The sequence below is a fragment of the Hemiscyllium ocellatum genome, chromosome 32 (assembly GCF_020745735.1).
Source record: "Hemiscyllium ocellatum isolate sHemOce1 chromosome 32, sHemOce1.pat.X.cur, whole genome shotgun sequence".
NCBI classification, from domain to species: Eukaryota; Metazoa; Chordata; class Chondrichthyes; order Orectolobiformes; family Hemiscylliidae; genus Hemiscyllium; species Hemiscyllium ocellatum.
In genome coordinates, this window is record NC_083432.1 from 42,122,638 (window position 1) to 42,136,320 (window position 13,683).

Here is a 13,683-nt window from a genome sequence, read left to right on the forward strand (position 1 = left end):
TTTGAATAATGTCCTGATGCAACTTCGTTTGTGTGTGTTGGGGTGGTTGCTTTCATAGTTCAGGACTTGGTCTGTGTGTGTGGCTTTTCTGTATACTTCATGGTGAATTCTCCGTTCGGTGTTCTTTGTACCATTACATCCAGGAATGGGAGCTGGTTGTCCTTTCCTTCCTCTCTCGTGAATCGGATTCTTTTTAGTGTGGCGTTGATGATCTGGTGTGTGTTCTCTATTTCTGTGTTTTTAATGATTACAAAGGTGTCATCCACGTATCTGACCCAGAGTTTGGGTTGTAGTTGCGTTAAAACTGTTTTTTCTAACATTTGCATTACTGCTTCTGCTATCAGTCCGGAGATCGGTGAGCCCGTGGGTGTTCCGTTGATTTGTTCATATATCTGGTTGTTGAATGTGAAGTGTGTTGAGGCACAGGTCCAGTAGTTTAAGTATGCCGTCTTTGTTAATAGGTTCAGCGTCCTGTTGTCTGTTATGTATGACAGCAGGTTGGATATTGTTTCTCTGGCTAGGGTTTTGTCAATGGAGGTGAACAGTACCATTACATCGAATGAGACCATGGTTTCTTCCTTGTCAATGTGTATACTTTTAATGACGTCCAAAAATTCTTGTGTTGACTGTATAGAGTGTCTGGATCCGCTAACCAGGTGTTTCAGTTTCTGCTGTAGTTCTTTAGCCAGTTTGTGTGTTGGTGTTCCTGGTAGTGATACTATGGGTCTGAGTGGGATGTCTGGTTTGTGTACTTTAGGTAGTCCATAGAATCTGGGGGTGTTGTTGCTTTCCGGTTTCATTCTTTGTAGGTCAGACCTGGTTATCTGTCCGTTTTTTTTGTTTTTTTGTTGTAGATTCCTCAGTGTGTTGTTTATCCTATTGGTGAGATGTGGAGTGGGGTCAAACTCCCTCTTTTGGTAGGTGTTGGTGTCTGCAAGTAGTTGTTCTGCTTTGTAGATATAGTCTGACTTCTCCAGTATAACAGTCATTCTGCCTTTGTCTGCTGGTAGTATGATTATGGTCTTATCGTTTCTTAGTGATTTTAGTGCTTCCTACTCCTTAGTGTTGAGGTTGTGTGTTTGTCTTTTCCTTGTTATCATAGGTACGATACTTTGTCTCACTGTTTGTTGTGTCTCTTCTGTTAATCCATTGTTCCTGAGTGTGCATTCTAGTGCTGCTAGGAAGTCTGTTGTCTTGATATTCCTGTGGTTGTAGTTAAGTCCCTTGGCCAGTATTGTTCTTTCCGTGTCTGTGAGCTGTCTGTGGGAAAGGTTTTTAACCCAGGTTTGTGTTGTGGTGTCCTTTTCGTTGTGTGTTAGTTTGGCCATTTTTTTCTTTCAGTGCCGTTTTTTGTGGTGCGTGGTCCTATTCTGTACCAAGGTGATAGCCTGTTCTCTGGTCCAGGTCCATTCCTGATTGGTAGTTTTTAAATTAACGATTTTTGGCGCGCAATTTCTTGTCTGTATTTGTGGAGTCTGTTGTGAGCGTCTGTAATCATTACCTGGATCATCCTGAGTCCGTTCTGTCTGGCTGTGTCCCTGGCTTGTGGATTGTTGACTGGTGGTCTGTATCTGACACATCGTGGAAGGATTCGATTCTTCCGGCATTCATGCAGGAATCAGAGTTGTTCATATGTGGCGCTTAGGCGGTTAGCACAGGATTCCCATTTCCTGGCTTGTCTTAGTGTCTCTCGCCCGTAGGTGTTCAAAGTTTGTGAGAAGATTTGTAGCTCGGGTGCTCGTTGTTGTGGTTCTGTTCACCGAGCTGGGAGTTTTTCTTGCAAACATTTCGTCCCCTTTCTAAGTGACATCTTCAGTGCTTGGGAGCCTCCTGTGAAGCGCTTCTGTGCTGATTCCTCCGGCATTTATACTGGTTTGAATCTGCCGCTTCCGGTTGTCAGTAGCTGTCCACTGCAGCGGCCGGTATATAGGGTCTAGGTCGATATGTCTGTTGATTGAATTCGTGAATGAGTGCCATGCTTCTAGGAATTCCCTGGCTGTTCTCTGTTTGGCCTGTCCTATAATAGTGGTGTTGTCCCAATGGAATTCATGTTGTTTGTCATCTGAGTGTATGGCTACTAGGGATATCCTATACTAGGCTACTAGACCCTATATATCGGCCACTGCAGCGGACAGCTACTGACAACTAGAAGTGGCAGATTCAAACCAGTATAAATGCCGGAGGAATCAGCACAGAAACGCTTCACAGGAGGCTCCCAAGCACTGAGGATGTCACCTAGAAAGGGGACGAAACGTTTGCAAGAAAAACTCCCAGCCCGGCGAACAGAACCACAACAACTTTAAACTAATAACTCCTCCACATAAGTTGGCCAGGAATGACAAAAACACCAATATGCCGTGTCTGTTAGACAGAGATGTCCATGACAGTTCTACAGAATCGCTGCCATCTTGCCAACTCTGAGAAAACATTCTTCACTGCTCTGCCTTGCCCTATTCTTTCGCGATTTTATTTCAGTATCTTTTCTCAGTCCGAAAATGTCACTGAATGAGTAGTGAAATGTTGAAATTCACTTTTGTCCTGATACTCTTTTTATTTGGGTTTTGCCAGATTGTCTTGTGTGTTCAGAGTAGGTGGGCATCACAGTCAAGATCAGCATTGACTGTCCTTCCCTAATCACTGACTGGCTTGTTCGGCCATCTCAGCGAACAATTAAGAGTCAATGACATTGCTGTAGATCTACAATCACATATAAACCCAAATCGGTCAGGGATAGCAGGTAATTGTTCCTAAAAGACCTTTGGGAATCGAATATATTTTTATGGAAATCCAGTCACAACCTCATCTGGCACAAGCTTATTTTCCTTCAGTTTTGAATGAACAGAAGTTAAATTCTTCAGCTGCAATGATAAGATTTGTAGTCATGGCTTCAGATCACGTTATCCTAATGTTCAACAATAATAAATTCAAAATCACAACCACATTATATTCACATATGAACTAACACTGTAAACATGTTAGTTATGACTAAGCGATAAGGTTAAATCATACTTGCCTTCATTATCTTAGTTGGGACTTCCACTCCTGCATGTGCCGTGAAAAGGCTATTTAGGTCACATGGTCTATCTGTTTCCACCACTTCTAATATGATGTGAAAAGTATTGTTACACAGTTGTTTCACAAAACGGTGTCTTCTGTTAATCTTCCTGAAAAGATAGAAGGAAAACAAAGGAGAATTTACATGTGTCAGAGAAAATACGTTCATCAAGGAGGAGATGATCTTGTTTTAACTATGAAAACCCATGAACCATGACAGTTGGTTAACATTGCCTTTCCCCATTCCAAGTTGAAATGATGTGCAACTTCAAACTCATACATATAAATTTAGGCTCGTGTGGGTCAATGATCATGTCCCTAGCTCTGAGCTAAAAGGCTTGGGTTCAAGCCCCACCTGTTCTTGAGGTAAGTTGTAACATGCCTAAATAGGTTGATCAAAAATATCTTCTCTGAACACTTCATACAAAACAGGAAAATTTATATCTATATGAAATGCTCAGAATAAGTTTGCAGTATGACCCCTTATACAGATTCAGAAAAGTAAAGGCTGCTTTGCCCTAAGTCAACAAATTAAGACATTTAAACTTAGTACAATAATAGCATAACAAAACCATAGTTTACAAAGTGAAGCTCATTCCAATAATGATCACAAAACTTACAAAATAATGATGATATTGATGATGATAATGGATGTAGGATGATGGTAAATTCAAAATAAAGTCCATTATTTGAGTCTGTAAAAGGCTGCAATTACAAATTGAATGCTGATAGCAAGCAGAGTTTGGAGTTGAGACACACTGGAAAAATTCCCCATTACAAAATCCTCTTTGTTTCCATGTGCCAGTTACTTCACTTGGGTTTGAAATAAAAGTACCTGTCCTTAGTAGCCTCAAGCAGCATCATTTCAGAGATTACTCGCTTCTTCATTTCCACAGTAGATATGATGTCAGCCACGCCACCTGATGCATGCACTCCTGCATCGACAGTACACACACTGGCATCTACTTCTCCCAAAATATAAAAGCTAGATGTCTCAGCATAGCCACTAAAATTTGAGGTTTGCAATCCTAGAAAAAAATAAATAATCAAGTTTGAACATTCCATCTCTCTCTCTCACACACACACATACACATTCTTATTTCAAATTTGAAGAAGAATTTTGACTTAGACTGCTGTGCAAATCTCAGCTTATCACCCGATACTTGGCTTCTAGCTCCATTTAATCAACAGAAATGGTAGTGGAAGGGTTGACCTGTATTTTATTGAGTATTTGACACTGTTGTCTATGATCCAAATGCCTCCAGGCATGATCAATAAATTCATGTAAATTCGAATGAAATGGATAACAAAACACACTAAACGTGGGATAAAATACAGAGTCGGAGAGTCATAGAAATATACAGCGCAAAAATATACAGCTCTTCAGTCCAACTCATCCGTGCCAACCAGATATCCCAACCTAATCTAGTCCCATTTGCCAGCACCTGACCCATATCCCTCTGAACCCTTCCTATTCATATACCCATCTAGATGCCTTTTCAATGTTGTAATTGTACCAGGCTCCACTGCTTCCTCTGGCAGCTCATTCATACACACACCACCCTCTGCGTGAAAAGTTGCCCCTTAGGTCCCTTTTATATCTTGCCCCTTTCACCCTAAACCTATGCCCTCTAGTTCTGGAGTCCTCCATCCCAGGGAAAAGACTTTTCTATTTATTCTATCCAAGCCCCTCATGATTTTATAAACCTCTGTGAAGTCACCACTTAGCTTTCAATGCTCCAGGGAAAACAGACCCAGCCTATTCAGAGTCTCCCTATAGCTCAAATCCCCCAACCCTGGCAACATCTTTGTAAGTCTTTTCTGAACCCTTTCAAGTTTCACAACATCCTTCTGATTGGAGGGAAACCAGAATTGCGCACAATATTCCAAAAGTGGCCTAACCAATGTCCTGTACAGCTACAACATGAAGTCCCAACACCTGCACTCAATGCTCTGACCAATAAAGGAAAGCATACCAAACGCCTTCTTCACTAACCTATCTACCCGCAAGTTCACCTTCAAGGAGCTATGAACCTGCACTCCAAGGTCTCTTTGTTCAGCAACTTCTATTGGCAATAATCATATTGAATAGTCTTGACATTGCCTTGGATGCTCAGCTATGAGAAATTAAAAGGAACTCTTTTCATACTTAGATCCAGTCACATCTCAAAACAGAAACAGATCTGAGGAAACCATCATCATAGAATCCCTACTGTGTGGAAACAGGACCTACGGCCCAACAAATCCACACCGAACCTCTTAAGAATATCCCACCAAAACCCATTTACCCCTGACGAATGTACCTTACTGACACATCCTTGAACACTATGGACAATTTAGCATAGCCAATTCACCTAACCTACATATCGTTTGGATTGTGGGAGGAAACCAGAGCACCCAGAGGAAACCTACACATACACAGGGAGAATGTGCAAACTCCACACAGACAATCACCTGAGACTGGAACTGAACCCAGATCCCTGGCGCTATGAGGCTGCAGTGCTAACCACTGAGCCATCATGCTGCCCATACTAAGAGTACTTCATAGAATCATGGAATGGTTAGAATTGTAGAACCACAAAAAGGAAGAAAGGAGGGATTTGGCCCATTTTGTCCATGCTGACGCAGAGACCCCAGATGCTCTTTCTTATCCCATCTTCCAGCAAATAGCCCATAACTCTGCAGCGTCCAGCACTTAAAGTGCAGAGCCAGGGACTTTTTAGGGTCTCTGCTTCAATCACTAACTCATGCAATGAATTTCAGGCATCCACCGCCTCAGCAAAAATGTTTCTTTGTCATATTCCTCTCTCAACCTTCTGCCGCTTCGCTTAATCAATGACCCCTGGTTTTTGAACTCTCTACAAAAAGAAACAGGCTCCTCATGTCTAATCAACCTCGATCCCTCACAATTTTATATGCCTCAATCATGTCACCCCTCAACCTTCTCTGTTCGAAGGAAAATAATCCCAACTTTTCTCCCTGGAGCTATAATTCTACAGCCCTGGCAACATTCTAATAAATTTCCCCTCAACTCTCTCCAGCGCAATTACATCCTGTAATGTGCCAATTAGAACTGCCACATAATATTCCAGTTGTGGCCTCACCAATGTCTTATACAGTTTCATCATTATATCCTACTTTTAGATTAGATTAGATTAGATTAGATTACTTACAGTGTGGAAACAGGCCCTTTGGCCCAACAAGTCCACACCGACCCGCTGAAGCGCAACCCACCCATACCCCTACATTTACCCCTTACCTAACTCTACAGGCAATTTAGCATGGCCAATTCACCTGACCCGCACATCTTTGGACTGTGGGAGGAAACCGGAGGAAACCCACGCAGACACGGGGAGAACGTGCAAACTCCACACAGTCAGTCGCCTGAGTCGGGAATTGAACCCAGGTCTCTGGCGTTGTGAGGCAGCAGTGCTAACCACTGTGCCACCGTGCAGCCCACATATCCTACTTTTATATTCTTTAACTCTACCAATAAAGAACAGTATTCCATATGCCTTCTTTACAGCTTTATCCACCTGTCCCACTACATTAAGAGAGCTGTGCTCTTGCACGTCAAGATCTCCCACTTTCTCTACCCCTCTCACTATATTCCCATTTATTGCATATTCCCTTTTACTGTTTAGTCTCCGTACATGCATTACATCACACTTACCAGAACTGAACTCCAAATGCCATTCTCTGCCCACTCCACCGACCCAATTATATCATTTTGGATTACATGGCAATATCTCTCTGGACATTAATGTAATATTAAAGGGTTAAACTGCACTGAGTGAACAGTCTGGAAGTGTGTGGGGCTGACATTCATGCAAGAATGCCAATCACCCACCCCCAATTAGACAGTCGACTGCTACTACTCCCCCTACTGTTATCAAATTAAACAATCACTCAATCTCTTCCATTCAGAAATGCTTTCATCAGCCATTCCTGGCAGCGAGGTATGTCGCACCTTCATTGTCTTGGGGAATAACTGAGTCAGGAAATTATTTGCATAATGATTCCCCGGCATTAGGGCATTTACATTTGCATTATCTCTGATGATGATCTCATCCTATCATTGTACCTGGGGTAACGTGATTGCGAGGGAGTGACTGGGGGTTGTCTTGAGTGGCATGTGACTGTGGGGGAGTGGCCATAATACCTGTAAGCATTACCAGCTGACCTGTACAAAGGGAATGCATTTCGTTGTTCAGGGCCTCACTTTGACTCGACTCTGCACACTTGCGAACAGGGTCAAAGGGGGTCACCTAACCTTTAATAAACTGTTTGCAGAAGTTGGTGTGTGCGAATTGCATCTCGTGTGTAAAATCTCAGGAAAAGAACCTAACACTGACAATGAAGGATATTCTATTTTATTCCAAGCCAAGTTTAGATTCCATTCAACACATTGCCCTGTATCCAATGGGCTCTTACATTTTTGACCAGTCTGCCATGTGGAACCTTGTCAAATGTCTCACTGAAGTCCAAGTAGTTATCATCCACTGCACTAGCCTCCACAATACTCCTTTTCACTTCCTCAAAGAGTTCAATCAAATTTGTAAGGCACAACCTCCCCTTAACAAAGCCATGCTGACTACCCTTGACTAGTCCATATCTTTCTAAGTGACAGTTTATCCGATCTCTCAGGACTGATTTCAGCACTTTGACAACTACCGAAGTAAGACTAACTAGCCTAGAATTTTTTGGTATTTCCTTCTTACCATTTATAAACAATGGAACCGCATTTGTAACTAAGATAGCACTGCAGTGGTGACTTATAGACTTTTCACTGTACTCATTTGGGTACATGTAACAATAAAGCTAATTCAATTCAATTCAACTCAAAGAAGTGATACTGCATCACTGGTTTAATGGCTTATCCAAAATTGAATGTTAAAGGTTCCAATGTGTTCATTTAAAAAATGAGTTAGTGTGGGTATGACTGGCTTGGCTAGCATTTACTACCCAGATGGCAGTTAAGAGTTACAAACATTGGTGTGGATCTGGAGACACATGTAGCCCAGATTTTCTTGCTTAAACGGCATGAGTGAATTCAATGGACTTTTACAACTCTCGGTGATTATGTGGTTGCCACTAAACTAACTATTTTTTAATTACAGATATTAAACTACTCCAAAAATAGAGGGTGTAAGTGGGAGGTGAGAGGGGAAAGATATAAAAGAGACCTAATGGCCAACCTTTTCAAACAGAGGGTGGTGCATGTATGGAATGAGCTGTCGGAGGAAGTGGTAGAGGCTGGTACAATTGCAACATTTAAAATGTATCTGGATGGTTATCTGAATAGAAAGAGTTTAGAGGGATACGGGCGACATGCTGGCAAATGGGACTATATTAATGCAGAATATCTGGTTTGCTTGGATGAGTTGGACCAAAGGGTCTGTTTCTGTGCTATACAATTACATGACTCAATCACTCTAAATTCCACCATTCACTGTGGTGAGACTTGAACCACGTTCTATGAACATTAACTTGGGGTTGTGGATTACGGGTCCAATGACATCACCAGCTCCCTTCATGGTGGAGAACCCAACATTCTGCAACACCGTTCTACTGGGGACAAGCTAGAGTTCTCTGAGAAAGTAAAATAAACAGTAAAAAATTACAGTAATGCATCAATGTGAAAACACAGTTTTGCTTGATCAAATTAACCAGCATGAAGAAGGGGGAGTAAGAATATAAAACAACAGCTTAAATTGCCAGGTAAATGGTAACTAGAAAATGTATAAACGAGGGAGGAAGTAGAATTGTGAAACCAATAAACTGGGAATCACTGTCCAGCTCGTGACCCTAGGTCAGGAACCTAGAGAATACAAGTGACCTTCAGATCAGAGCCTGACCATCCCATTTTATTGCTAGTATGCTGTACATGGAGTCGGGTGTGTATATTTCTGTTCCTAATAAACAGTGTGATTTAATTCATATTGCTTGAGTATTTATCTGATTACTCTGTTTCACTTTGTGCAGAGAGATATTACTAGAAAGCAAATCAATTACCAATGTCTAAATCTTTGCCATCCTTCAATATGTCAGCCAGTGTGATGGATGTTGGGATGTATTTGTCTTTTGTGAAAAACCAAGTTCCCTTCCTTTTCTTGATGATGTGCAGGGGCTTGAAGTCATCAGAAAAATAGGGACTTGTGGCAGGAATCAGTGTGCCACCATAAGGATCAAGTTCATTCACAATTTTCTGAGTTGCTTTGTGAAACATGATGTACAAATCTACAAACATAAAATATGAATTAATTTATAATTATACATTGAAACTGAAACAATAAACTGGGTTAGATTAGATTAGATTAGATTACTTACAGTGCGGAAATAGGCCCTTCGGCCCAACAAGTCCACACCGACCCGCCGAAGCGCAACCCATCCATACCCCTACATTTACCCCTTACCTAACACTACGGGCAATTTAGCCTGGCCAATTCACCTGACCCGCACATCTAGAATTACATCATTATGAGAACATTAGATATAAGAGCCATTTGGTCCATCAAATTTGTTCAATGATTTCACAACTGAAATGATAAACCTCAACTGCACTTTCCTATTTTTCTGATAACCCTTGATTTTCCTCAAATTAACAAAAAAAATGTCTATTGCAGCCTTGAATCTATCTAACAACGCAACATCTACATCCCTCTGCAGTAAAGAATTTCACAGATTCACAACGTTGTGAGAGAAGACATTCCCTTCATCCCGATCCTAACTGGATGATCCCTTATGCTGAGTTTATGCCCTTGATCCCTTGACTGTCCTACAAGAGAAAACAACGTCTTCTCTGTCAAGTCCATCAAAAATCATATGTCTTTCCATAATGTCTCCTCTCATTCTTCTATGTTCTAATGAGAACAGGTCCAACCTACCCAACCTCACTGCATAAGAAAATCTCTCCATACCCAATACTCTGGATTGACTGAAATGTTGTTTTATCTTGCTTTAGATAAGGGGACGAAAACTGATTACAATATTCCACATGTGGACCAGCCAGTATCTTTTATAATTTAGCAAGATGATCCCATTTTTTCATAAATCCTAGAGAAACTCACCACGTCTGGCACTACCTCGGGAGAGAGAAATATGGTTCATGTTTTTAGGATAATATGAATGTTCTTCAGAAGTTTTTCTTCTCTCTCCACAGAAGCTGCCAGGCCTGCTGAGTTCAACCAGCATGGTCTGTTTTTGGCAAGTTTTGAGAAGATTTATAGCTCAGGTTGAGGTTCTGAATATAGGTTTGTTCACTGAGCCTCCAGTCTGAAAAAAAACCCTCCACCACCCTCTGTCTTCTACGTTTGAGCCAGTTCTGTATCCAAATGGCTAGTTCTCCCTGTATTCCATGAGATCTAACCTTGCTAATCAGTCTCCCAATGGGAACCTTGTCGAACGCCTTACTGAAGTCCACATAGATCACATCTACCACTCTGCCCTCATCAATCTTCTTTGTTACTTCTTCAAAAAACTCAATCAAGTTTGTGAGACATGGTTTCCCAAGCACAAAGTCATGTTGACTACCCCGAATCAGTCCTTGCCTTTCCAAATACATGTACATCCTGTCGCTCAGGATTCCTTCCAACAACTTGCCCACCACCGAGGTCAGGCTCACTGGTCTAAAGTTCCCTGGCTTGTCTTTACCGCCCTTCTTAAACAATGGCACCATGTTTGCCAACCTCCAGTCTTCTGGCACCTCACCTGTGACTATTAATGATACAAATATCTCAGCAAGTGGCCCAGCAATCACTTCTCTAGCTTCCCCCAGAGTTCTCAGGTATACTGCATATGGGCAATAAATAGCGGGTCTAAATAAAGATTAGGAATTTGTCCAGGCTTGGTAGGTGGAAATACAGGCCTGTTTCTGCCTGTATTGTATAAATCCAAATATATTACACCCACTGTATCTTGCTGATACCTCTTCAAAGAATTCTGATAAATTTGACTGACTGTAACAATTAGTATTACATTTAATGCCCAATTTATTAATTCTTATTCCTTGATTTCTACAATAGGGTGCTACTATATGATGAGAGAAAAAAGCAGAGGGAAAATTATTCCACATCAGTGAGCCCTCCCCACTGCCCTGTGAGACAGCCCAGGACCATGGCACTCACTCACCCCTTTGATTTTATCCAGTATGCAGTCCGGAGTTTGTGCTGGGAAGTTGGGGTTTGGGGTTAATCATGTAAAAACATAAAGAAAAAGTGTGTTTGTGGATTTTCCTCAAGTCCCACTAAGATTGGGAATCGATTGTGAGGACAGAGCTGGGATGGTGGGGAGGGAGAATGGTGAAAGAGGGTGGTGTGAGTGAGGGGTTGCATACCAATGGGGGGGGCTCTCTTGTGATGCAGGGGTAGTATCCCCACCACTGAGGCAGGAGGTCCCGGTTCAAGATGCACATGTTCATTCTCTGAACAAACTGATTAGAAAACAATACCTACAATGGTAGATTGCCCCGTGTTCAGTGATTTAATCAGGAGCTGGGACTGGGGGGCGGTAGAGGGCAGCTTTTCTGGGGGTGTGGGAGGGGGAGTTGTCAGTTGCCTGGAGCTGGGAAGGTCCTGTTTCACTCCCTCCCTCCCGGTGAGTGACAGGATCCCTCCCCCGCGGGGACCCTGAAGGAAATTCCATCGGGAGGCAGCTCAGGGCGGCTCCGGGATCGGGATTGGGATCAACTTTCACAAACTTCACAACTTTCATAAACTTACCAAACTTTCAAGACCCGTTCCTGACTGGAGCCGGGGGAGGGGAGCTCGGGTGGATCTCCCGGTGGTGGGGGGGTCGCGGTGGGATCTGGTAGATTCGGGTGGGCGGGACCAGATCCCTGGGATCCAGAGGCGGGATCCAGGGACATTGGATGTCCCCCGCACGGACACAAAAACCTCTCCCACTGCCTCTGAAAGTGACCCCCACCCAGAGGAGGGGCTGCACCTCCCTCCCCCCCGGGGGAAGGGGGTACTGGGGGAAAGTCTGCAACCCCAGGGTTATGGGGGGTGAGGGGGTGGGGAGTGTTGTTGGGTGGGTGATGGACTGTTATGTGGGTAAGGGAGAGGGCTCCCTGGATGAACACCCACCTCCTCATAACCACAGCCACAGTGAGACTTACCTTTGGGTCCAGTCCTTCTCTCTCCCTCCCTCTGCCTCACGCTGGCTCTATTTAAAGGTTCTTTCACCCACCCTCCTCCCAGAGAGTCCCACCCCCTCAACCTCCGCCGCCTTGAGATACAAGACGTTGTCCCATTCCTGTCTGAATTGTGAAAGGTGGGGGTGGGCGTTTCTCTGCGTTACAAATGTGACTACAACTCAAAAGTGGCTGAGCAACTTTAAAATGCCTCGAAGCTCAGCAATTCTGAGAAAGTCGAATTAATGTTTCGGCTCCAGTGATTATCCTTCAGAACACTGCATCAGATTAGGTGAATTGGCCAAGCTAAATTGCCCGTAAATGTAAGGGAATGGGGCTGGGTGGATTGCTCTACGGAGGGTCGGTGTGGACGTGTTGGGCCGAAGGGCCTGATCCCACACTGTAAGCAATCTAATCTAAAAAAAATGTTCATTCTGCTTTACCTGCACAGATGCTGCCAGACCTGCTGATTTTGCCAGCAATTTCTGTTTTTGTTTCAGATCTTCAACATCCGCAGGTTTTTTTTGTATCAAAATGCTTTGGCATCAACACATCTTGTGAAACATGCTTCTGCATGCAAGTTTACATCATCACTTTAAACATATGGGTGGGGGGACAGGAGAAGTTTTTAATTTTCTTTCATCTTTGGCCATTGCAATGTCCCTTCTGAAGAGTTTAGACATCAATGTGAAACTTTCAGTGGAGTGCAACATCTGAGCTTTCTGCTACATTCAGTCCAGTCAGAAACTAGCAGAGGTTCAGAAGTAATTTTAAATTTATCTCTTGGAAATATAGACAATATAAGCAGGAGGAGGCCATTGGGCCCTTTAAACCTGCACTGCCACCCAGTATGATCCAGCTCACTCCCCTATTCCTGCTTTCCCTCCATATCGTAAGAGTGTTACAGCACAGAAACAGCCCCTTCCGTCCAACCAGTCCATGCCGACCATAATCCCAAATTAAACTAGTCCCACCAGCCTGCACTTGGCCCATATCCTGCCTGACATTTCTCATTCATGATCTTATCCAAATGCCTTTTAAACATCCTCAGTGTTTACCCGCATCGACCATTTCCTCTGGAAGTTTATGCCACACACCAGCCACTCTGTGTGTAAAAAAGTTGCCCTTCAAGTCTTTTTTAAATCTTCCCCCTCTCGCCTTAAAGATATGCCCCCAATCTTAAATTCCCTCACCCAAACAAAAAGACATCCACCATTCACCTTATCAATACCCTTTATGAGTTTATAAAGCTCTCTAAGGTCACCTCTCAATTTCCCGTGCTCCAGTGAAAAAAGTCCTAACCCCAGGAGTTGCTTCGGCCACTTTTGGAATATTGTGTGCAATTCGGGTATCCTTCCCATCGAAGGATGTTGTGAAACTTGAAAGGGTTCAGAAAAAGACTCACCAGGATGAAGCTTGCGCTACACCAGCTTCTGGTTTCAAATTTAAACCGTTAAACAAACGTCACCGAGCCTTCAAACAGCCACTGCCAAACA

General features: G+C 43.0%; 1 protein-coding gene across 1 annotated transcript in view; it reads right to left on the minus strand.

The window, feature by feature from the left end:
- The window catches only part of LOC132830879 (uncharacterized), a 38,674-nt gene extending 26,471 nt beyond the window's left edge, over positions 1–12,203 (minus strand). The window contains exons 1-4 of the mRNA XM_060848794.1: positions 12,173–12,203; positions 9,070–9,294; positions 3,890–4,082; positions 3,014–3,164 (exon numbers count right to left, since the gene is read on the minus strand). Of these exons, the coding sequence (XP_060704777.1) occupies positions 3,014–3,164; positions 3,890–4,082; positions 9,070–9,283 (558 nt within the window). The 5' untranslated portion in view covers positions 9,284–9,294; positions 12,173–12,203. The remainder of the gene's footprint in view (positions 1–3,013; positions 3,165–3,889; positions 4,083–9,069; positions 9,295–12,172) is intronic.
- Between the last annotated feature and the right edge of the window lie 1,480 nt (positions 12,204–13,683).